Source organism: Manduca sexta, chromosome 18 (genome assembly GCF_014839805.1).
Source record: "Manduca sexta isolate Smith_Timp_Sample1 chromosome 18, JHU_Msex_v1.0, whole genome shotgun sequence".
Classification (NCBI taxonomy): domain Eukaryota; kingdom Metazoa; phylum Arthropoda; class Insecta; order Lepidoptera; family Sphingidae; genus Manduca; species Manduca sexta.
Genome location: NC_051132.1, coordinates 14768465 through 14793092, shown reverse-complemented (window position 1 = coordinate 14793092; position 24628 = coordinate 14768465). Strand labels below are relative to the sequence as shown.

Below are 24628 nucleotides of genomic sequence, written 5' to 3'. Positions count from 1 at the left end.
TAAGTATTCTTTATAATGATTGTGTTCTGTGTTATGTCTATTGTTAAATATTAAAAAAATATATATCACAATAGCTATGCTTAAAAGATAAAATAAGTAGAAAATAAACTTAAATCAACATTTGAAAGAAGACCGCATTATGGATACATTTATATTTATTAAAGAAAAATATAAATTAATTGAAAAAATAGCACGAGCCAAAATCCATTTCGAAACACGTAATTCGTGTTTTATTTTCCATACTGATGATAATAAAAACATTTGCATGTCTAATTTAATTATTATTGATCGAATTATGTGCCATCTTAGGAGGCAACTTTGCAATGTGCATATTTATACAAGGAGTAATTGAAATTATTTTACATAAAACAATAATATAAATAATGTGAGGTCAGATGTACATTTAAATTTTTTATGTTACCGGTTAGAATAGTCTCCGTAAAACATATCATTTTATTTTACTAGCTTTTGCTCGCGGCTTCGCCTGCGTGAAAGAGTTTTCTGGGATATTTTTTTTCGCCTTACTTGATATGTATCGTTACATTATAACCAACTTACACAAAATCATTATAAATTGTAGCCTATGTGTTATTCTGATGTATAACCAATATAACTGTAAAGTTTCATCCAAATCCGTTCAGTAGTTTTTTCGTGAAAGAGGAACATACATCCATCCTCACAAACTTTCGCATTTATAATATAAGTAGGATTTAGATTCGCTGTCCTTAGTTCACAGTAATATGTTAACCAAACAAAAATCTACACTAATAAAACTGAAGAATTTGTTTGAACACGCTAATCTACACAACTAATCAATTGTGAAAAAAGTTCACTAATAGGAAACTAAATTACTTCTGTTGGCTATAGGCTAGCTAAAGCCCGTGGCTCCGTCCGCGTGAAGAAGTTTTAGCGGGATAAAAAATAGCACATAGCACTCAGGTAACATAATTACTATTAGTGAAATAAAAAAACAAAATTTCTTCAGTAGTTCCAGAGATTAGACCCTACAAACCTACCAAAAAACATTTTCTCTTTATAATAGTATATCGCTGTAAGGAGATCAAAATTTTAATTTGTGCTTCATGTGGCGATGGGTTCGCGACGCCATGAGAATTGTTTTTAGTTTTGGAGAAGCGTATATTAGTATCTTATATCTCAGCTTACTTAACAAAGAATAGAAGCGTGAGCTTACATTAGTAATAATCCAAGAATTTAATAATAAAACGCATTCTTATGCTTTATGTTACGTCAGCGTTGCAACTTATTTATAGAATATTTAGAATTGTACGTGCTATTTTACGATTAGGGTGTGGTATCTAATGATGGAATCTTATAAGCAGGGGCGTAGCTACCGGCGTATCGTCCGTGTGACACGAGGCCTCCGAGCTTTGCGGCCCCTCTTGGCCCATACCCATATTAAACTAAACAGGCACCCAAAAGTTACCACTGCCCTGAAGGGCCCCTAACATTTTTATATAGGATCCCTTATAAATTATGACTAATTATTTTTAGTCCTGTAATACTATTTACCAAATCTTAAATTCACTATCACAAACAAATTTTAACAGTATTGTAAGTCGGCTAGAGTTCTAGGTGCCTAGCGTAGTAGTGTTTTCCAAACATTCTTGTCACTGCTTATTGACCTTATTCTATCCAAAAACAAATCCATATTGCAAAAATCCAATATCCCTCTTGCGAAGTCGGGTAAAAACAGTAATTATCTAATCCGTGGGAACTGCACGTTCTTGTGCATTGGCACGGTTTTGCGGTACGTCTATGCGAACTAACGCCTGAAATGAATACATTCGATTATACTGCGCGAGATAAGTGCCACCGCACACTACCGTTTGCGGCTATATAGTCGTACTGTAAACGCTAAGGAATTCTTGAAGATGCTGGTTTAGATTTATTCTAGACTTGAGTTGTGTAATGTCGTTCTTCGATCTTCAGGTTAGGCAGCTCGACAAATTGGGAACCAACTGGGAATCGAACTTTGCACGACTTCGTGCACGTGAATTTGCTGGTATAAAATTTCAGTAATTTTACCGAAAGTATACAGTCTTATATCATATGCTAATTCAAGACTTAGTTTCTTTGTATAAAAACGCAACCAAATGCTTGTATAATTTTTATATTCGGGAAGAATACGATTATTCTAAGATCTCCTAATTTTTACAAGGGAAGCCACAACTACCTTTTAGTTTTTTCCCTTTTTTTTCATTTTATAGGTTTCATTTATTGCCTATCTTTAATAAGCTCAATTTTATAGCAACTTCAAAAAAAGGTAGCAAACAAAAAATTGTTTTCCGGCGATTGCCATAAAGTATCAATTTTGAAATAAGTCATTATTTTATTAAGAGTGCGTGTTGTCTTTGACTGTTTATTGTAAGAGTATTGACATATTTATGTAAAACTCTCAGACATACGACCTACATGCTTTATCTAAACCGTGACCTCGGATCCGTTCTCCCGGCCGAACTTTGACCGGACAATTGACCAAATTGTGATTTGAGTCGACCTCCGAAATGACCTCGATAGGGTTATGTCCTTTCTTTAAATGATTTAAGAACACTTTAGTTCGCAGCGGTTGGTACTCTAAGCTAAGGCGGTATTTCAATTTATCATTTGATTTATTACAATATTTTTACGTATGCGGTAATGGGCGTTAGACCTTAGTATACAAAATATTCATTAATTTTGAAATTATTTTCAATAGTTTTTCAAATTCATAGGTTACCTCGATCCTTTACATCTGATTATAATAATATCAGCCCTGTATTATATACTGTATTAATTCTATGCTGGATACGAGCCGCTTCTAATAGGTCGATCTGAAAATCATTAGGGGAGGCCCATGTTCACCAGGGGACATCATGCGCCTGATGATGATGATGATAATATACTGTCCCACTGCTGTACACGGGCCTCCTCTACTACTGAGAGGTTAGGTCTTAGTCCACCACGCTGGCCTAGTGCGGATTGTTAGACTTCACACACCCTCGAAATTCTTACGATGTTTTCCTTCACTGTGAATGCAAGCGATAATTCACAAAGAAACATATTTTTTAGAAAAATCAAAAGTTTGCCCTTGGGATTTGAACCTGCGGATATTCGTCTCGGCCTCCATTCCACAACCAACTAGGCTATAGCCGCTTACATTCGATTAGACCATAAAATGTTTTGGTTATATCAAATATATCAAAATAAGCACAGCTCAATAAAATAACGGAAAAGTCTCCGTCAAAATTGAATATTTCACTAGTAGATAAGTAAGATATCCATATCACAAATACGTACATATATACACCTTTCCAAACAACTAGCTCATACACATAAACTCTTGGTACAGAAACTTACTACTGATCATGTTATGCTTTAAACTTGTTTCAGTGTATCCTTTGATTTGTTTGCTCACCTAATTTCTACAATATAATTATTATTACTTATTATTATTTAGCTTATAGTTAAGTACTATAAATTGCATTGTTTTGTGCTTGCGGCTAAATATTTATAATGTAACTTTAATTGTGGCAACCCAAGATACAAACATAGCTTAGTTTGGGTGCCACTAGCAAATATTGTAAGTAAATAATAATACTGTAAATAAATAAATAAAATAATGTTGACAAGCTTGGAATTGGACTTGTGCCATCCTTATAAGCTTTATTTATCGCCTCATCCACTATTACCTCATAAACAAAGACAAAGGATCAACTGCGCAGTAGTGATGCGCCACGTGTCGATAGCACGACCTCTGCACGTGTCGATAGCCGGTATCGAAGCCGGCGTTAATGGAAATTAGGTTATCTACGCGGATGAGTCCAGTGGTGTCTCAGTACGGTAAACTGTACTTGATGAATAGTCCACATATCTTTCATCTGCGCATTGCAAATTTCGTAAATTTTTCGAGCATGCATGGATTTTGCGATTATATTACGTCTGGCGCCAATCCGCTTAATAATATCGATAGTTTTTGATAAGTCTAAAACGATTTCGTTTTGTAAGATTATTTTTAACTTCAGAGTTTCTTTAGAACTATGATATTAAAACTCCTAGAATAGAACAATATTAATGCTGTACCAGGATTTTTAAAATAATTCGGTCTAAGTAAAATCGGAAACAATTTAAATAACAACAATTAGGCAACGCAATCGATAATATTATTGTGCATCACTTTCACTGCGCGAGTTTCTCGGGGTGTTCGTTCGGCTGTAAATACTTTCTTACTTGCGGTTTTTTATTTGAATTGCTAATGCGAAATCTTGCTGTACTTACTTATAATGGTTATAAAATAGGCAAGACTTGGGAAGCGAGTAAATTACCTGAATTTGTTGTAATTTGAAAACCGAGGAGATTACGACAGAACTTAAAATCTGGTAAAACTCATTTATATTCAAAACTCAGGGTATGGTCAAAGGAAGTCAAATTTAATCATGAGACATATATCATCAGCCGCATGATGTCCACTGTTGAACGTGACCCTCCTCCAAAGATTTCCAGATCGACCTATTGGAAGCGGCCCGCATCCATGAGACATGTATATTACTTTCAAAATATGTCAAATATCGTAGTCAAGGGCGCCGTCAGCCGATGACCCAGAGAGGTAGGGGCTAATTGATATGGAGAATGAGAAAAGTATGAATTGTAGGTAAAGCCGAAAGCATATGTTCCTGCCCCACTCTTTCTCTCCTGTTTGAACAATAACATAGAGCAGAGCGTAATTGAGCGTACGGAATATTAGGAATGGAATTGGTGAATTCATTCGAGTTTCGACGTACGGGAATGATCGATCAAGCAAGTCAAGTCAAAGATTTAGGAGTTTAGTTGCTTTACGTTTGGCACCTTTATTAGGATTTCTAGGGGGGGTAGCTGACCAGTATCAGCCCGGAGTCTGAAATTTGTTCCCGATATGGCGATAAGCTCGCCATCTATTACATCATGGGGCGGAACACACTTGGCACACAAGTGAGTGCCCTGGTTGCGCCTCTGCATACCACTTTGGGGATAAATGCGTGATGTGTGTGTGTAAGTGTGTTAATACGGTCCTTAGAATTTTCATAATCTATCCCACTCTCATCGTTGTATATCTAGAAATAATGGCTTCAAATATAAAAATTCTGTTATGTTAAAGAGCGTGCTCATCAGTCTGTCGGTAATGGCGTAGGTAATAGGTTCTGTATCTAAGATCATGTACCCAACGCATACCAGCCAGCTGACTCACACAACACGAATAGATTGTTACTTAACCATTGCTGCTTTGTTTGAATATTTACAGAAATACTCTACATTTATAACCTAATTGGGAATATTAAAAACCGCTTTGGTGGCGCCATTTTTAAAAGTAACGTTAGTACAAGAAATTAGTTTCATATTATTTTACAACATGGCGGGGTGTTTTATTTTTTTGGACAAGTTGTACATTGTTCTGAGGCCTGGGATTCGGATCGTGCAAAGCGCTGTCGGGTTTTATAGGTCAGTATTATCCCTGAGTCTAGAATTTGTGCTCAATATAGTGATAGAATCGCGTTCTATTACATCATGGGATGGAATACACACGGCAGAAAGTTTAACTAGTAGCGCCTCTGCCTACCCCTTCGAGAATAAAAGGCATGTGTGTGTGTGTGTTTGTGTGGGTTCGTGTGCGTGCGCGTGTGCCTGTGTGGGTACAGACATTGAATATAATGTCGATAAACTTACATTATAGTGTCATCGAAGGCATGTTACTGTCAATCTTGCCTTACAGCTAGTACAGTCAGCGACAAAAGTAGCTGGACAAATTCTTGAGTTTTTTTTTTTTGTGTGAAGTAAAGACGCTTTTATGTCATTTTTGTGAAGAGAAAACAAGTGTATCGGCGATTTGAAGATTTGAATTTGTTCAACTACTTATCTTGGTGACTGTACATTTGGTGTATTAGGTGTTTCGAAGTTATTCTTCCTTTTAGTAATGCAATCATGAACGCGATTATTCCCCAGCAATGTATAAACAACAATAATTATGTACGAATCCTTTCACCGAGACTAAGTTGTATGCGAAACACGAATTCTAATAACCAGACCTCTGTGGGGATGTAGGTGGCTTGGTATTCGCTCGGTGTTATTAAAGACTAACTTTTTCCCGCAGCTCTGTCTGCAAAAAGTTTTCCGGGGTTAGCCCTGCTTTATATTTTCCCAGTATAAAAAGAAGCTTATAGTACTCTAGAGTAATGTAGCTTCTTATTAGTGAAAAAATATAAAAATCAGTTTAGTAATTCTTGAGATGAGCGCGTTCAAACAAACAATTTTTAGCTTTATATATTAGTATAGATATGACAATTAATATCTATATATATAAAAGAAAGTGGTGTTAGTTATACTATTTATAACTCAAGAACGAATGAACCGATTTGGCTAAAAATTGGTGGAGAGGTAACTTAAAACCAGGAGACGGACATAGGGTACTTTTTATCCCGTTCCCACGGGAACGGGGCGTGACATAAGACGTGGTATAAGAAAGCAAAATTTGGTATGGAGATAGTAAGTATAAGATCCTGAGAAGGTTACAGGCTACTATCCCGGGAAAATATATAGTGGGACTTTTATCCCGGAAAACTCTTTCACGCGAGCGAAGCCGCGAGCAAAAGCTAGTTTTATATATTTGGAAGATAAAATCAACTCCAATCAAGACTATCTCGGTGACAGTTCTATTACGGTACGAATGCAGTGCTGAGGTATAAGGTTCGATTCCCTAGTTGGGCAGTGATATTAAATTTTTTATACCGTATTAGCCCGGAGCTTGTAATTTGTGCCCGATATGGCGATACGCTCGCCCTATAACATCATGGGACGGAATACACACGGCGGGAAGTGGGTGTACCAGTTGCGCCTCTGCCTACCCCCTCGAGGATAGAAGGCATGCGTCTGTGTACAAAACAAACATTAGGTACAATACCTAATTTACAAAGAATACTTCTCGGAGCCTGTCAATCAAACAATTTATAAGACGCTGCGCATACGCTGTCTTACTTGTTTTGCATTCAGTTATACAGCCATCTACGATATCGAACCTTCCTAAAGCGGATAGGGAAAATTTATTTTAAAAATATATTCGAAGTTTTTACTTTTTTCTTTATTGGTTTTACAAGGAAATCTCACCTATATCTACCCACGGGCTATTCCCGAGTTTATCATTCACCTAGTCAACTTGTGTAGGTACCAAGTACCAAAAAAGTCAGCTGTCAAACCCGTTATGTGTGACTTAAGATATGACTTGAGATGTTGTATCTTAATAAATAGACACGACCCTCAGATGCGGGCTTTAACTACAACGTCTCAACTTAAATCGTACTTAAGAGCGAAGTTAAGATGCTTCTATTGAGGCCCTCAGAAATAATTTGAATGTTTTTTTTTATTTATACTTCTCTACTACTGAGAGGGATTAGGCCTTAGTCCACCACGCTGGCCTGGTGCGCGTTTGTAAACTTCACATACCTTCGATATTATTATGGATAACTTCTTAGGTATGCAGTTTTCCTCGCATTGTTTCCTTCAACGTAAAAACAAGCGATAATTCACAAAGAATATACACAAAACTTCAGAAAAGTCAGAGGTGCGTTCCCAACTAACTATTGCCGCTTAACAAACACGTGTAATAAAATAATATGAATAGATTTTGATATTTAATTACACGATAATAAAGAATTGTACGTAATAAAAATTTGCATTTTAATTATTTGTTAATAATACAGGCACACAAAGGTTGCAACTAGTTGTGCAAATATTATATGATTGTTTATGAAAGCAAGATGGCGTCCGTATTTTTCCCGCGTATTATGTGACAGCACGAGTTTATTAAATTAGTTATAAAGATTGAAGTCTTGGCGCACGGCAAATTTATTTTGTTAAAATTAAAATAAATTTATATTTGAAATATCTAACGAATAATAATATAATTCCGAACACGCGTAGTTGTCAAATGGCGAAAACATAAAAACAATTTTATTGTTTCATTCGCTATAATTAATGGATGCTATTTTAAATATAGTTTGGTACTTATTTGGTATTTAGTATTCTAAAGCTTGAACTATTACCATTAATTAAAATAAATAATAAATAACAGAGAAAATATCTATAGGCTCATAACAATAATTTAGCCTCTCTATTTCAACAAGACTACATTTTTGTATAAAAGCAATCGTGAATACATGATATGTACCTATTTCTTGGCCATTATTTTTTTTAAAGCACTCATCGTCATTAAAGCAATCAATTCAGTGTATAAATATCTAAGATATACTTAAATAAAAATAACTAAATACATTAGTAGCAGACTAATAATTTTTCGTTTAATTAATCTCGAAAATAACGATTAAAAATAATTCAAAGACGCAATAATTGCCCATAATTCAAACATATAATTTGTTTTTTTTTGTATATGGCTATAAGCACTGTGTTGCTGTGCTACGCCAACATATAATTTGTTTTTCTCCGCCAATTTAAATAAAGAATAGGTAGAAATTAAAAACAAACTTATGCAACATTTGTTTGAACAGCCGGCTACAGCGCAGAACCAAACTGCCTACCTCCAGTTTTTCCCGAACGAGTCGAAAGGAACACGGTAATAGCCCACCGTGTAACGTGTAGCGAATAAGCTGTTTGTGTGAGTGTCTTGTATGTGTGCCTTATGCAAGCTAGGGACGGACTAGAGATATATTCGATAAATTATCGATTTTTTTATTTTTGTAAACCATTGATTGAAATCAATAACTAAGTAGGAATTGATTTCATAAGATGAATTTCTTATCTAAACCTTAGAAAGTGTATTATTTCCCCGCTAAGGAAGTCTGTCGACAGCAATGAAGTAATCTTTGTAAAATTAATTGGTAATTAACTCATACGGTCACTAATCTATATCCAAGCAATGTTAAGTCATCGGACGTAATTGCTTTACCAATAGACATAAAACAATTATTGATATTGCATATTAAAATCGTTCAAATAAGTATTTTATGTTTTTCTAGGAAATTACCTCTAGAGCCTAAGATTGGGAGGCATGCAAATTGTATCTAGATTATTGCTTCACAACGCTTCTCCATATAGCCAAAAAACTTTAATGCACAGGAAACATCAAATAAATAATTTAATAGCCAGCTCATCAATAACTAGTTCTATGAGAGATTTATTGAATAATTAAATATGAAGAAGTTGACTTGTTGACTCAGATGTAATTTTATTAACGAACGCACTCCGAATGCCGTCTAACTAGAGTACTACGGTTAAACTATACTGGTAAAGTATTGTATTATCTGATTTTTGTGTTTTTAGTACTCACAGTATATCCATAATTATTATTTATTTGAAAACATTTTGTGAAGATATGAGTACTTAAGAATTCTTGGGAATGAGAATATTTCGAAGGTAGATCACATTAATATATTTGTATATATGTATGTTTTATTTATGTTTTATTTACTTACACCCAAAGGTTGACTGTTAGATAATGCCTTGAGCATTGTGTCCACCTGTATACGTCTGTTCTATATAAAGTTTAAATAAATATTATTAAGTTATCAACATGCGTGATAATTTTTTTCATACTAGAGTGCCGACCGCAAACTAAAGTAAATGTAATTGTCTCAATTATACCCAAGCTTGACTAACTTAGCTCAGTTCTTGGTTTTCAACTGGTATTAAGCAGGTGTTGTAAAATGACCCATATTTCTTGTGAATTAAAGAACTTCTAGGTAAGGTTTTTCGACTCTGGCTCCATCTAGACATTCTCATTCTAAAATTTGGGTTTTGAGGTGCTTGCATTTTACTTTTTATTACTATTGACATTCGTTTTAGTTTGCACTAGTCACGTTTGTATATTTATATTCCTAATTAATATTTGTTATTAAAAAAAACTTATTTATTTAAATGAAATTCACCGAGTCAAAGAAATTACAGTATAGCATAAGATTTATATCCATTAAGCAATTTATTTTTTTGTAAACTACATTAAAATACTTTGAAGAAAACGTTACTATTATTGTTAATTAAAACAAACTTATCATATGAATTGATACTGGAATAATTAATTATTTATGCATGCCACATATTTTTTTTTAAGTCGTAAAGTGGCGGTTACATTATAAATTATTACCTTAAATAAAACCTTTATGCAAAATAAATTTAAATAATGTTACGACTTACTAGCAAATAAGAGCTTATTAATTGGCTTAGTGTTGTGGGCGGTTTTGTGCTTTATTTTTACATAATTATTGACTTCGTTTATCAAATTAATCAAAAAGAAATCTAATTCTTTAAATTATAAAATTCATGAGCCGTACCGAATAAAACCTTGCAATACACAATAATTATATGGACTCAATCTTAAGAAATAACAAATAACAATTCAGTTGATTGCTATTAGCATTTTTTACCGATTAACTATTAGCTTTAATCCATCTGTAGCCTCTCTAGCCAGTCAATATTTTGTACAGCTGAACAGAAAATAGAAACTGTCGATTCATCCTGATATTTAAAATATTATGTACAGTCAGCCACAAAAGTAGATAAACAAAATTAAAAGTTTAAACTCTTCTAAACATTAACTTCAATTGCAATGTTCTTTTTTTCATCTGAAATAAAATAAACCATTTGACGTTTGTATTAGTGAAAAAGAAACGATCGTTTATCCGCCATTTCCAATAAACGATCCCAATCGCTTTTTTCGTACTATCTCAAAACTATTTTTATATTGGTGGAACAATGTGATTTGACGTGCAAATGATTTAATTACTTTGATTGGCCCATTCCAGAATCGGATTTAAGATTAGAGATTGCAGTCGTTTGTGGAAAATGGCTTCATATGGATACAAATGCGGTTTGAAATTTTCGTTCAGCTACTTTAATGTCTCACGGTACATCCTTATAATATAGTAACATCTTATAAAATAAGTTTATATACTTAAATTACATAAATTAATACATAGTCCCTAATCCCCACTTATACTTTTATCATAGTTAATACGTGGGTTTTCTGATCCCACAACTGATTTTACCTATGTCAATAAAATGTTTATATTCATGAATACGCATCACAAATATTTGTTATTATTTGCGCATGCTCAAAACTGGTATTGTGAATAATAAAATTTATTCAAATATTATGATTGTTGTTAACCAACGAAATCATTGTGTAATATGCGAAATGTGGTCGTTAAATAAAAAACAAATTGCGTAGGTTTATTTGTTACTGAACTATTTTTTGTCCTGGCACGGCAAATATCTACACTATAGCCGGAGTTTAAGCAACGAAAAACATTGTATATCGTAATGGATTACTAATTAATTGGCCAGGGCTAAAATGATCATTTTGCTAAGTCGATGGCTCCTAAGAAACTCGGATCTGAAGAAAAAGCTATTTTTACTTTTTATCTAGCTACTGTTCACTACCAAACCCATAAAAAAATTATAAATGATATTTTTTCGATACGATAGACATCGAAGAGTATCTTTATTTTTAAAATATAATTGAGAATCACAGAGATTGACTGGAAAACACTTCTTAGCATGATGTTACATCAGCGGCGAATCGTCTATACAACCCAATTCCTACCGGCTTCCCTTTTAAGTTTATTTAGGTTTGTCTTAGTTTTTATTTTTATTAAACTAGTCGCGATATATTAACTAAGGCAATTTTATTTTGCCTCAGTTTACCTTTGGAAAAATTTCACCCTACGTCACTGTATAATACATACAACAGATTGAGCTATGCTTTCATTGTGTGCCAGCCACTGTGTGACTGTTAAATGTTGTTAGTGTAATAATAACATAAGTTTGTTTTCTAAACAAATTTATATTCGAAGAATTGGCAAATGAGCAAAACATTTTAAGCTTTCAATGCATAATTAGCTGACATTTTAACTTACAAGCGTATATGTTTTCGTCTTAATGACGTCGGTTATTATTTTTAGCAGATTGTTTTAAATTATTTCAGTGGAGTATAGAGACAACAAATTGCTACTGAGTAGTATTATGGGTAAGATTACCATGAAGGACTTTTAGCATCTTCATCATCATCTTAAAATGTTTACCAACACGGGTTTCTAGAATGTGAGACTTTACTTAAATATGTAAAGAAGGGGTATTTCGAAACCCCTAATTTCTAGATGACTGGAATACTAAAATATCTGATACTGTCCCATTCTCACATCTGCTATGATAACTCGCATCTTTTAAACTTGGAATGCCTCTTGATAGAGAGAAGAGAGTTGATAGAGAGAATGAAAAATCTACTCATTTACATATCTTATGCGCCATATTGGTTTAGTTACTAGTACTAATTTTCTGGTGGTAGGTATCTCATAAGTGAGAGTCCGCCGGGTAGGTACCACCGCAATGTCTATTTCTGCCGCCAAGCAGCAGTGTGTACTTACTGTTGTGTTCCGGTTTGAAGGACATTGTAGCCAGTGTAACTACTGGACATAAGGAGACTTACATCTCATGTCAATACAATACTTTATAATTCAAGGTGTTGGATGGTGTTTCCACTGTTTATGGGCGGTCATTTCGCTTACCATCAGGCGAACGGCAAGCTCGTCTCGTCAATCAAAGTAATAAAAAAAAGTTAATAAACAAACAGTAAAAAGTTAAACCATCCTCACATGTGGGATTTACCCAATAAATGTTACTTATTAATTTTCCTCATCTTAACTTCCAGTTAAGTTAGTGACGATGTAGCAATTAAATCTGATAGCTAAAAATAACTACACCTTGGCAAGTACCAGGAAAACGTGTATCAAATGATTAGATCATAGAATCATAACAATATGTTATTGTTGCTATCTCAATTTTAACTACATAAAACGACAATTCGGTCAGTTTTATATTAGCTGGTGGTAGGATATATCTTATATCCGCCCGGATAGCGACAGTACACAAGGTGTTAAAACCCGCCATAGTGGCCCAAGTAATTATGTCGCGTTCCGGGATCAGCCTGACTATCCGGTTCCAACAGGCCGGCAAAATTGTGTCGACCGTCGAGGGTAATCATCTCTCATTGATCGCCATTCTATTAGGCCCCACTCTACTTACCATCAGGTGCAGTAAAGTAAATTTTCCGTGTACATAAAAAAAACAACTGACAACTTGTTGCAAGAAATACACTACCATGAAACTGCGTCTCCGCGAGGTCTGAAAATAGTGAATTATTCGAAATATATAACTTAACAAGAGAATTGACTTGGGTTTTTTTGGAAAAAGGTGTATGCCTATCATCTTTGAGGAAAACTTAGGTTTATGTTATGGTATTAGATCAATCAAGAATAAACGTCCTAGAAAAATCAAATCCAGCCACGTATATTTTCTTTACAAATTATGCAAATAGATATTAAATTTTGATTAGATTTGTCAATATTAATTCTTTTGTTAATTTTGCGTCATACTTTGAAATTGGCATTAAAATATAAACAGGCTCATCTATCAAAACAGGGTAATCATATTCTTAATCTATATAAATAAAAATGAATCGCCGAATTGTTTGTACGCTCATAACTACCAAACGACGGCACCAAATTGGATAAATCTTTCTTTTATGTGTTCATTATTGCCAGGAGGTTTGAATCAAAAAAAAATAAAAAAAAATAGCAAAAATTTAAGAATCTCAGCGAAGAGAGTGTGCTAATGACACAAAAGAAAAAATATGACAATACGAAGTTCGCCGGATCAGCTAGTTATTGATATTATTGCTTCATATCTTATAGAGTATATCCGAAGTCCTGTTGAACCCACATAGAAGTTGTTTCTACAAAAAAAAAATCGCTAAGGTTTTTACCTTTTCAAATCGTGATACAGTACTCAACTTTCGAGAACATACTATAAAAAAGTTACGACGCAAAACGACTACTCAAAACACTCGTATAGGTTATTCAACCGTGGTGCAACGATATTCTATGAAAACGACTTGTTTCCATATCGTAAATTATATAGGAAGGTTAATAAAGAGATCATCGAACTCATATCCTGATATTGATTTTAAGTATGGTTTCTGGCCTTTGTTGACCATTAAAGTTGAATAGTATCTAAATAAGGTGATAGATAACGATGGAAGTTAGGAATGTTGGCTCCGAAAATGTCGCTAATAAAAGATAATAGAAACGGTCATGTTGTCTCAAAATCTTGAATCGAAAAACCGATAATGCATCCACCATTAGTACCCCTATACTGAAGCTATTATTCACGCTATACTGGAAAAAAATTACCCAATCGGTATTCTTGCGATCGTTATTATAACACAAGGATATATAAACGGTAACATTTAACGACAAAAATAGTTCCAAAACTGTCAGATTCGGTATCGAATTCTTCACAGGACGTGCTACGTGGTATATATTTTGTAGACTCGTTCACTAACGTGAAATAAGTAAAAATGAATTTACTATACGAAGTTCCTATAGCACAAGAGGTCCTTTTACAGATCAGGAAGAGGCCTTCCTGGCCTTATTATAATATTATAACTATATATCCGCATAATACATAACATATAAATGTATATTATGGAAGTTGTTGAAACTTATTTAATGTCTGTGTTTATTACTAGTCTGCGAATTAGATAATTAGATGTTCTTATTATGTTTGTGAAGCAATAAATTTTAATGGTAAAGCAAACTAACTTCTCTTATCAATAGAGTTGTATAAGATTTTACAAAAGCAGTTAACGTAAAATGTGATTTATTGTCATTATAATTAAGGACCAACAGTTGACACTGAATTGTGATGTTTCTGTTATCATAAGAGAGTTATTACCTCTACTTTGAAGGCGTATCCAAGGCATCTCATAGTAATTAAAAGTTAAAAGAATAATATATTTATTCCCGTTATGAACACAACAGTATTTTAGAATTCGTAACAGACTGGAAAAGTAGCTCTAAATAACGCTGTTTCGCGTAAAATAAAAGAAAGAAGAGCTGAAGATGCGACAGATATAGCTTATTTATATTAATATATTCTTACATTCCTTACTGTTTACTTGTTTATAAAAAAATGTCACGATGATTCATAAAAAGTGCGCGACTTCACGATATACAAGCTGATTTGTTCGCGGCCTTGAACATTGTGACTTCAAAACAAAGGTGAGGTACGACTTTGTTGTTCTTAAATAACGTATTTTTGATAAAGAAAAAAGTTCCACGGTTAAAAAATATTTTTCCATTATTTTTGTTTTGTAAAACGAACAAAATGTATAAAACCCTATCTGTTTTGTACAAAAAAATGTCCAACCGAATGTCAAAAGCCTTAATTCAATTACACAATTTAAAAGTTGCTTTCAGTTTGACAATGGGTAGATATATTAACCAACTTTAATGACACTACTATATAGAATGCTAGTTTTGCCAAAAAACATAATAAAATGTTGTCATCGTTATAATTATGATTTACAATCTGCAATATTTCTTATCTACCCTCATGTCAAAACGGGCATATTCTATGGACGATGTCCAGGAGAGCATCACCAGTTGCACGAGATTTATATTAAAAATAATATTTACTAACTTATCAGAGGCTAAAATTATTTCTGATAACACAATACGCTTATTATCACATCCTGAGACGAAAATATTATAAGCAAATTGTCACAACGCACAGCTTCAGAGTACCAACATGAAAACATAAAAACATTATTTTATTGAACGCGGGTACTTCAACGACAATCGAATTCAAAATAGAAAAACGATCGACGCGTCCGTCGATCGATACTGGCCCGTCCCTAGCCTATACAAGTGTGAATGAACGTATTGCATCAGTGTGATCGAGCCGCGCAGTCGCCGTGTCAGTCCGTACTAAGTACGGAGCGGTGTGCCTGCTCATTTGCAAAAGGTCGTAAAAACGTTACCCATTGTACACAAACGTGTGACTTAAGTGGTACGAATAAAGTGGATATTAATATAAAGTGAAGTGTAGGTCCAGATAGAATGCTGTCGGATGAACTTCGTACCGATTTGGCCCATAGGTATGTTCTAAATTTAAATTTGATTTTTTTCCTGTATTCGTAGAGCGTACTGGCCCGTGATAGTTCCAGGTATAATCAGTCAGTAGCGCTGCTGACGTCATGGAGGTCAGACGATCGCTGTCAGGAGAGACTATTATAGGTATTTTGTTTTTATTAAATGACTCCTTGGTTGAATGCTAGCTGACCGTGTTCAGTCTCAATATACATTTTTTGTTAACAATAACATGCGGGTAATTAAAAATTCCTTACATCTGATAAAATCTTGTTGCCTGCTGTAAAATAGTTTTAATTTTTTTACGCGACACAATAGAATAGCTTTGTTGATTTTTCAAGAATCTTTGCATTGAAATTTGAAGGTAATTATTTAAGTTTAATATACGTTAACATAACTTCTGTTGTCTATGATCTATTGTCTATGAAGGCGAACGGTATTTAGCCATTAGTTGGTCCATCCGTTAGCTGTGGCTTCTTGTTTAGCCAACAAATCTAAAATGCCGATTGCCGTGCATTTTACTACTTTACCAGCTTAAGAATATTAATTGCTTTATACACAATCAAAAGGCGTTGTATGATTATATTAACAACATTAAATATAACAAAAGAATAATAATATTATTGTAATACATATTACTTAACGAAGACAACACAAGAATGATTATTTGAAGAGTCTTAATGGGGAACACAAATGCAACAGGGCAAGGTGTGACGAGGGTCAAAATGGGCTTTATTGCTGTTATTATGGTGCTGATCGTTAGGTATGCCCTTAATTAGGGGACAGTGGGCAAATCGAGCATAAAATAAAATTCAATTAATAATTATAAATAAGAATCGAGATCCCACTTATCCCCAGATTCGTTATATCTGATATGCTTTTGCTGTAATTGGCAGACATTTTAAGGTTTAAACAGGCATGCGATATTATCGAATTAAAAAAATATGTTCTCTTAAAAATATGGGTCGTCATCTTGGAAAAACATATGATTATTGTTTGATAGATTTATTTGGAAAATCGGGCATTCTGGACCCCCTTGACAGACATTCGTCCATATATATGGACACATGGCAACACTATCCTGAGGCGACATCAAACTTTTTAACTTGTCAACTTACTGATCAAGAGAATATATTACGGCACGCCTTCGCAATATTTTTGACATTATAACCTGGTTACAATATTATGTTAATTTTAAACTTCATGTTATGCCTATTTTCTAAAGGCAGCGACGATTTTTCCCGGTTATTTCCAAGGGCGATAGCGTCTACGTCAGCTCGTCCACCTTAGTCCATAAAAATGTAATTATTAATCAGTGTGCACAATTTGATGTAGTTATTATAATCGTGATGACGCAAATGTTGCAAGAAAAGATTTTCTGATAAACATTGTGGGGAAACACGCTCGTTAGGTTTAAAGACTAAGGCCAGGTGGTCAGTGAAGGGAGAGTACTGGGTAATGTCTCTAGTAAGTGTACATTTCTATCGCCAAGCAACAGTGCCACAGTTGTTTAGGGACGATATATAAAACAGTACTAAGTTGTTTTGCAACTATTTATTATAATAATTAGCCGTGTATATTACTGTCCCAATTCTGGGTACGGGCCTCCTCTACTACTGCGAGGGGTTAGGCCTTAGTCTACCACGCTGGCCTAGTGCGGATTGGTAGACTTCACACATCCTCAAAATTCCTATTGAGAATTTCTCCGGTATGCATTTCCTTACAATGTTTCCTTCACCGTTAAAGCTAGCGATAATTCACAAATAATACACATAATTTTAGAAAAGTCAGAGTGCTGCCTTTGGGATTTGAAACTGCGAACATTCGTCTCTGCAGTCCGAGCCATATCAAACTATCGCCGCAACTATAACGATTTAGCTAGTGAAATAATTGGGCATTGTGGGATCTAAAACGATGCAGTTATGCATAAGTTTGTGATTAGAAGTTCTGGCTTGGGTTAATGAATAGATTAGTTATGTTACCAACCATCAAGTATACTACGTATCGCCTAAACTTTTTGTTGTTTCATACCTTGTTACTAAGCCGCTAAAATATCTTACTTAATTACCCAATTACAAATAATTACGTGTTTAAAAATAAACATGAAGAATAAACGACAATTGAAGGTCGTAAAGACAGTCTGTTATTAGGAAAAACCAAGAACGAACGTAAATAAAATACTTTTAGCTTTTTATGCACTGAGATTAATTGTTGTCCTCGAGATTTTAGGTAACAGTACAGAGTTTAGAGACAATAGAAAATGTATCTATTTCTCCTAAGAAAATATAAGGCACACACCTCTGACTTTTCTAAAAATTATGTGTGCATTCTTTGTGAATCATCGCTTGCTTTAACGGTGAAGGAAAATATCGTCAGGAAACCTGCACACCAGAGAAGTTCTCTATAGGAATTTCGAAGGTGTGTGAAGTCTACCAATCCGCACTAGGCCAGCGTGGTGGACTATGGCCTAATCCCTCTCAGAAGTAGAGGAGGCCCTCGCCCAGCAGTGGGACGGTATATAATACAGGGCTGATATCATTATTATTATATAAATATTATAAGTGTTAGAGTTACTCTTACTTTTTCACGGCTTAAATAATTAATCGTTTTGATGAAATTTGGTATGGAATAAGACAGAATGTCAAGAAAGGATAAGCGACCATTGTTCAGTATGTCCATCTGTCCCCGTCTTACCCTATAAGGTATACAGAATTAAGCTTTAAATTTTTTCATGATAAGTTTTGAATCCAATGAGTAGTTTTAACATGATAGGCCAAAGAAGATTTGAGAAAATTGTAAAATTTTCCAAAATTATTATTCTACCTTCTATTACTTATTCCTCAGTTATTTTCTAAACTCGACGTCGCGTTATTTATTTATATATTCCTTAGTGATAAATTAACAGGTGTTTTCAACAAGTTTACAATAATAAATGACGTCCCAATGTTTACAACGCATGGCCTTGGCGTTATCAATCTTTGAATACTAATACTGTTTTGCTATTTGGTTCACGTTTGTCGGCAGATTTAGATTTTTGAACATTTCCGCGTCTCTTCCGGTGTTTGCTAATTTATTTGTTAATGGTTGTCTGTATGAGGCTGTAAAAGAACTGTAATTATTTGAATGCTGAGAGGATTTAGGAAATAATTCGTGTCTTATTGAAGAGTGACTATACATGATAAATCCCTACAGGGGTAGGAGGGCCATCAAATGACCCACTTGCTTGCTTACCAGTTTTCCGGGATAAAAGTCCCGCTTTATATTCTGGGATAGAAAATAGCCTATAACCTTCCCAGGGTCTTAAACTATCTCCATAGCAAATTTCTTAAAAATCCGTTCAATACATTTTGAGTAAATCAATAACATACAGATAGACAGAAAAGGGGACTTTGTTTTATAATATGTATAGATGTTAGGTGCACGTGTCCTTGATAGTTCGTGCCCGATCAGCCGATAGAGAAGTATTAGCATAATTATATTGTACATCACGCGAACGGGATGTTAGCAAAAATGTATTACTTATTGATAGTACTAATATCGAGTATTTTTAAAAGTAACATATTTTCTCATGAAAGAAATGCTATTTTTAAAACATACTAGAAAACTGCTAACTTATTCTCTTGGAGATAGTCAATAAATCCTCAAGCACCGCCATTTCTTTACAGATTACACTACGATTTCTATTAAACAATTATAATAATTGATTTCATTGATTAAATACCACGTATTTTCCACGTCTGTATAGATCACGGTAATTTAACATTAATTATGAATGCCACGCGTAGGGCAAAACTGATGGCACACGTTTACCTCGTGTTGGAACTGACACGTAAAAAATATGGAAGATTTATAATGTGTATTGATTTCTATACAAAGGTGCAGGTGAGGTGCAGAATTAGGTGTTTTGCAAAAAGGCTGTATTCATACTTGAATTACACTAGCGTACCGATCAGAATATATCAGAATATATTATCACCAGAAAGAGTTGCCGCATTCATGCATATTTTAACCTACATGTTGTGGCGGGTACCCTTTTGCAAAATTTCACCTTTCGCCACTGTAATTATGTTAAATGTGTTTCCCGGTTATTTTGTTAAATGTCTTCCTCCGCAGTTTGCCTGCAACGTTATTTATTTTTATTATATAATGCATTTCCGACAACGCAATATCGCATACTAGGATATGCTATGACGCTTCTTTGTTAGCGTAATTGTAAAATGCCATGACGGTAGACTTTACTTGACAGGTGCTTTGTTAAAACGTAAAAAGCAATAAATTCTTTGATATTTATCAATTATTCAGATCAAAGGAAAAACACATTACCCGGAACTTCGAATCACAAATCACTGCGCGACAATATACTGCGCTAGCACCTTAAGTTTTTTTATATAATCATGCTACAATGTCTTTTTAACCAAACAGCAATGCTTGTATAATTCTAATAATATTCATCCAACACAACATTTGTCGTGGTAGTAATATATAAACTAATATATAACTAGGTAACCCCGCCCCCCCGAACATTCTAAAAAAATTGCCAAATATAAAGCAACCAAAGTCCTAAGTCTTTGACTTGACTTGCATGATTGATAAATCCCCTACGTCGAAACTCAAATGAATTCACCAATTCCATTCCTAATATTCCGTATGTTCAATTACTTATTACCCTCTGCTCTGTTATTGTTAAAGCGGGAGAGGCGGAGTGGGGAAGGAACATGTGCTCTCGACTTTACCTACAATTCATACTTTTCTCATTGTTCAACTTCCCCAAAATATCCAGCAATGTATTAAAATAAAACTTACATATCGGTGAGAAAGACAAATTTATTTCCTTGAATTTGAAAACTTAAGTATATTAATAAGCGAATCTTGACATCGCCATTCAATTATTTATAGTTTTTATTCAACACCATCTATTGGCATATCTATGACAATATTAATTATAATCAAAATTAGTACATGATTGGACACTCATTCTCCATATCAACTTTCCCAACCCCCCACTCCCCCTCCTAGGCCATTGGCTAGCGACGTTCTTGCGTATCAGTGGTATCAATCATTAATGCGATGTCAAAATGACCCTAAATAAGTAAGGAATATGTTGGCACCTCTCCAGAAGGACTCTTATTTTTATTTTATTTTTATTTATTAGAGATCACCAACAGAATTTACAATATTACATACGAATAACTAAAACAAAAAAAAACATCTGGACTAATTGCAATTCTAATAACAGGCAACCACAACATGCGCAAGGTTAGAAAAAAAAATTAAACATATAAAAATAAAAAAGAGAAATAGTTAACAATATAAATCTATATTCTAGTATACCTAATAACTAATATTAAAGTTTATTATAATGAGAATGCATATTATACCTCATCAATATTTGCCAAAACAGCTTGTTTCAATGTAGACAAGGAAACATGGTAAATGTCTAAATTTTTTACTTTAATAGACAGCCGGTTATAGACAGCTGACAGACGAGGGATGGGTGAGATGACTCTTACATACAAGACTTATCAATATGTATAATTAAGCAATGTTATTGTTTCAGGATGTCGACCCTGCTTTTTTGCAGGGACGTGGCAAAGCAAACGGGCCCCCAATGGCCGCAACTGGCTCCACGCGCCCGATGCCCTCGTCAAAGGACATGTCGCCTATCTAGTTAAGGTATGTTATAACCCTTATATGAAGGAGAAATATAGGTAACAAGACCTCTGCACAAAAATGTCTCTGCACTTTTGTGTATATAAATACACGTTCAGGGCATCAGAGCGGTTCCTCCAGTTCACTCAGTCTTCGCGCGGCTACTTACCAGTCGATATTTTTCAGTTTTCTTTGAGCGGATATATACATTTTTCTTGCAAAATACTTTTTTTTTTAAAAGACTAAATTTGGTTCACGTATAACAGTTATTGGTCACCAACGAGTTGGACAGAAGACCTCATAAAAATTACAGGAGGTCCCTGGATGCGGACCGCTTACAATAACTGGATCTGGAACTCTGGAGGAGGCCCATGTTCAGCAGTGGACATCTTGCGGCTGATGATGATGATGACTATAGGTCTTCTGTTAAGACTGAGTTTAAAGCGGCGATAGCCTGGTTAGGTGTGGAACGGACTGCCAAGACGTATGTCTGCAGGTTCAAAGCCTAAGGGCACACACCTGACTTTTCTAAAATTATGTGTGTATTCTTTGTGAATTAACGTTTGCTTTAACGGTGAATGAAAAGATCGTGAGAAGACCTACAAACTTGAGAAGTTCGCTTTAGAAATTTTGAGGGTGTGTAGTCTACCAATTCGCAATATGCCAGCGTATTGAACTAAGGCTTAATCCCGCTCAGTAGTAGAGGAGGCCCATGGCCAGCAGTGGGATAGTATATAATACTGAGTGTAGTCCTAGGTTTGATTCTCGGGTCCAAATATTTGACGGTTCAATGTAGTTCAAGTAGCAATCAAATGTATCACAGAGCTAACAGGAAGTTTAAAAAATAATTTGTCATATTTGGATTTGCGATCGATTCAAACGCCATTTATTCTTGAAAAAAATAACTTGGCATAATACTAAAGTGACAATGTAAAATAAAGAACGAATATTTCTTAAAAATTTAAAACAATTCTTAAACAAAGATGCCGGTATTTTCCTACAGCGGGAACATCAAAGTGAATCAGTCTGGGAACATCACGTGATACAGCGAAAGTAAATAATTGTGTTTACATTGTGCATATCAAATGAAGTGCATTGCACCGAGCGTTAAGTCTTCGTTCCCTCGGAAGATTATTACGTGATAATACTGGGACGTAATTAGAGCTGCAGTGGGGGTCATAATTACAATCGCTAAAAAGAGAATGGGCTACATTACAATTTTTTTGGCATACCGTAAATTCATACACTCAGCCCTTTATCATGATATTTATAATGTCGACTAATAAGAGATGTTTCCTTTGACAATCGCCAAAATATATCGAACTTTTTGACTGAAAGTATACGGGCTGACAAGCATTAAACTTGGAGAATTCGCTACGTCGTGTTTTATTTTCCTTATTATTTAAGGGGAATAAGAGCCAATTTACCTAAACTCCTATCCGTACTTGACACAACCAGGCACTGTGCCGCAATCTTTTAAGGAATCGTACGATTAAAACATAAAAACATCATTCATACACAAGAAAGGCGTGCTGGGAACAAAACAATGGATTAAAACAACGATTAAGATGTAATTGCAGCTAGTTTGTGGAAAACAAGCAAAAAAGAAGGTCATGGTGGGGTCGTGTGAAAAGGCTTAGACAATTTCGTATAGAATGCAGTCATTTATTTTTGCTATTTTTTTGTATACGGGAACCTCCCCTCTGCAATAATGGTATGTGGAGTGGGGTCCAATAGAATGTCGACTGTTGAGATGATTACCCCTCGGCAGTCGACGTAATTATGCCGGCCTGTTGGAACCGGATATACACAGGCTGATCCCGTGGACACTTACGTAGGCCACTATTGCGGGTTTTAACACCTTACGTACGGTGGTCGCTATCCGGACGGATATAAAATATATCCTACCACAAGCAAAATGATTACTAATATATTTTGATTTGCATGTTATCTTGATTGTCAAAGGTCCATAGGCCCTCTACATTTGTTCCTCTTGTCGTAAAACTGCATATCCATTGTGATATTGAATTGATTATTATTTTTTCTTTTTTCAGTTCCTCGGCTGTACGCAAGTCGACCAACCCAAAGGAATAGAAGTAGTCAAGGACGCAATAAAAAAACTACAGTTCACTCAGCAACTAAAGAAGTCGGAAGCGAAAGACGGTGCCAAGTCCAAGAAAGTAGAGATCACCATATCAGTCGATGGAGTTGCTATACAGGTGCGTATTTGGAAAAGCAAGTGGGGCCCAGTCCCCCTGGATAGGTGCTATTGTCTATTTCTACTGTAGGTAGTAACCTGTTTATATAATACTACTGCATTTCAGTTCAGAGACATTGAATCTTAGTTTTTGGATGACAATGATGAGCAAAACTTAGTGCAATGTTAAGTTTTGTAACATAATTTTTTTTTAACAAAAAATTAAACCGCCTTCAATCCTACTCAAAACCAAAAAATAATTTCACATAACAGGTATATATTGGATACCAATTTTGGAGTCGGTGCATAATTAAAATTGCTAGTTAAGCTAGATAAATACATGAACGGTTTCAAATCGGTTCATAAATGCGAGAGACCTGAGGTAACAAAAATAAAAAAAAATTAAAAAAACATTCACGTCGAATTGATAACCTCCTCCTTTTTTTGAAGTCGGTTAAAAATGATTATTGTTGCTACAGTATATGAGTAGTAGTGAAGTTTACCAACAAACCTTCTCCTCTGACACAGTTTTTTAAAAAACACTTACCACCACACTAACCACTTAATCGTCTCGGCAGTTAGTTGAATAAAAAACAATGGAATTGAATGTCGGTCAGTGAGCACGGTCTAAGCAGTAGGTCTGTTTCAACACAACTTTGATTTGCACCACACTGGCTCAATTGTATAGCGTATAAACAAGATAAGGATTGGGTTATGTACTCTAACATCGATTAAAAAGTTCATACTATGGCAATACTAGGTTCAATTTCAACTATTACTGCAATCAAGGAATTTAAAAAACATGACAACAAATAAAGCA

At 34.7% G+C, this 24628-nt stretch overlaps 1 protein-coding gene across 1 annotated transcript in view; it reads left to right on the top strand.

Annotated features, from left to right (window-relative positions):
- Positions 1 to 24628, top strand: part of LOC115440312 (PTB domain-containing adapter protein ced-6) — a 71174-nt gene that overhangs the window by 36972 nt on the left and 9574 nt on the right. Inside the window, 4 exon segments of the mRNA XM_030164569.2 lie at positions 21520 to 21536; positions 21539 to 21562; positions 21565 to 21635; positions 23666 to 23830. Of these exon segments, the coding sequence (XP_030020429.2) occupies positions 21520 to 21536; positions 21539 to 21562; positions 21565 to 21635; positions 23666 to 23830 (277 nt within the window).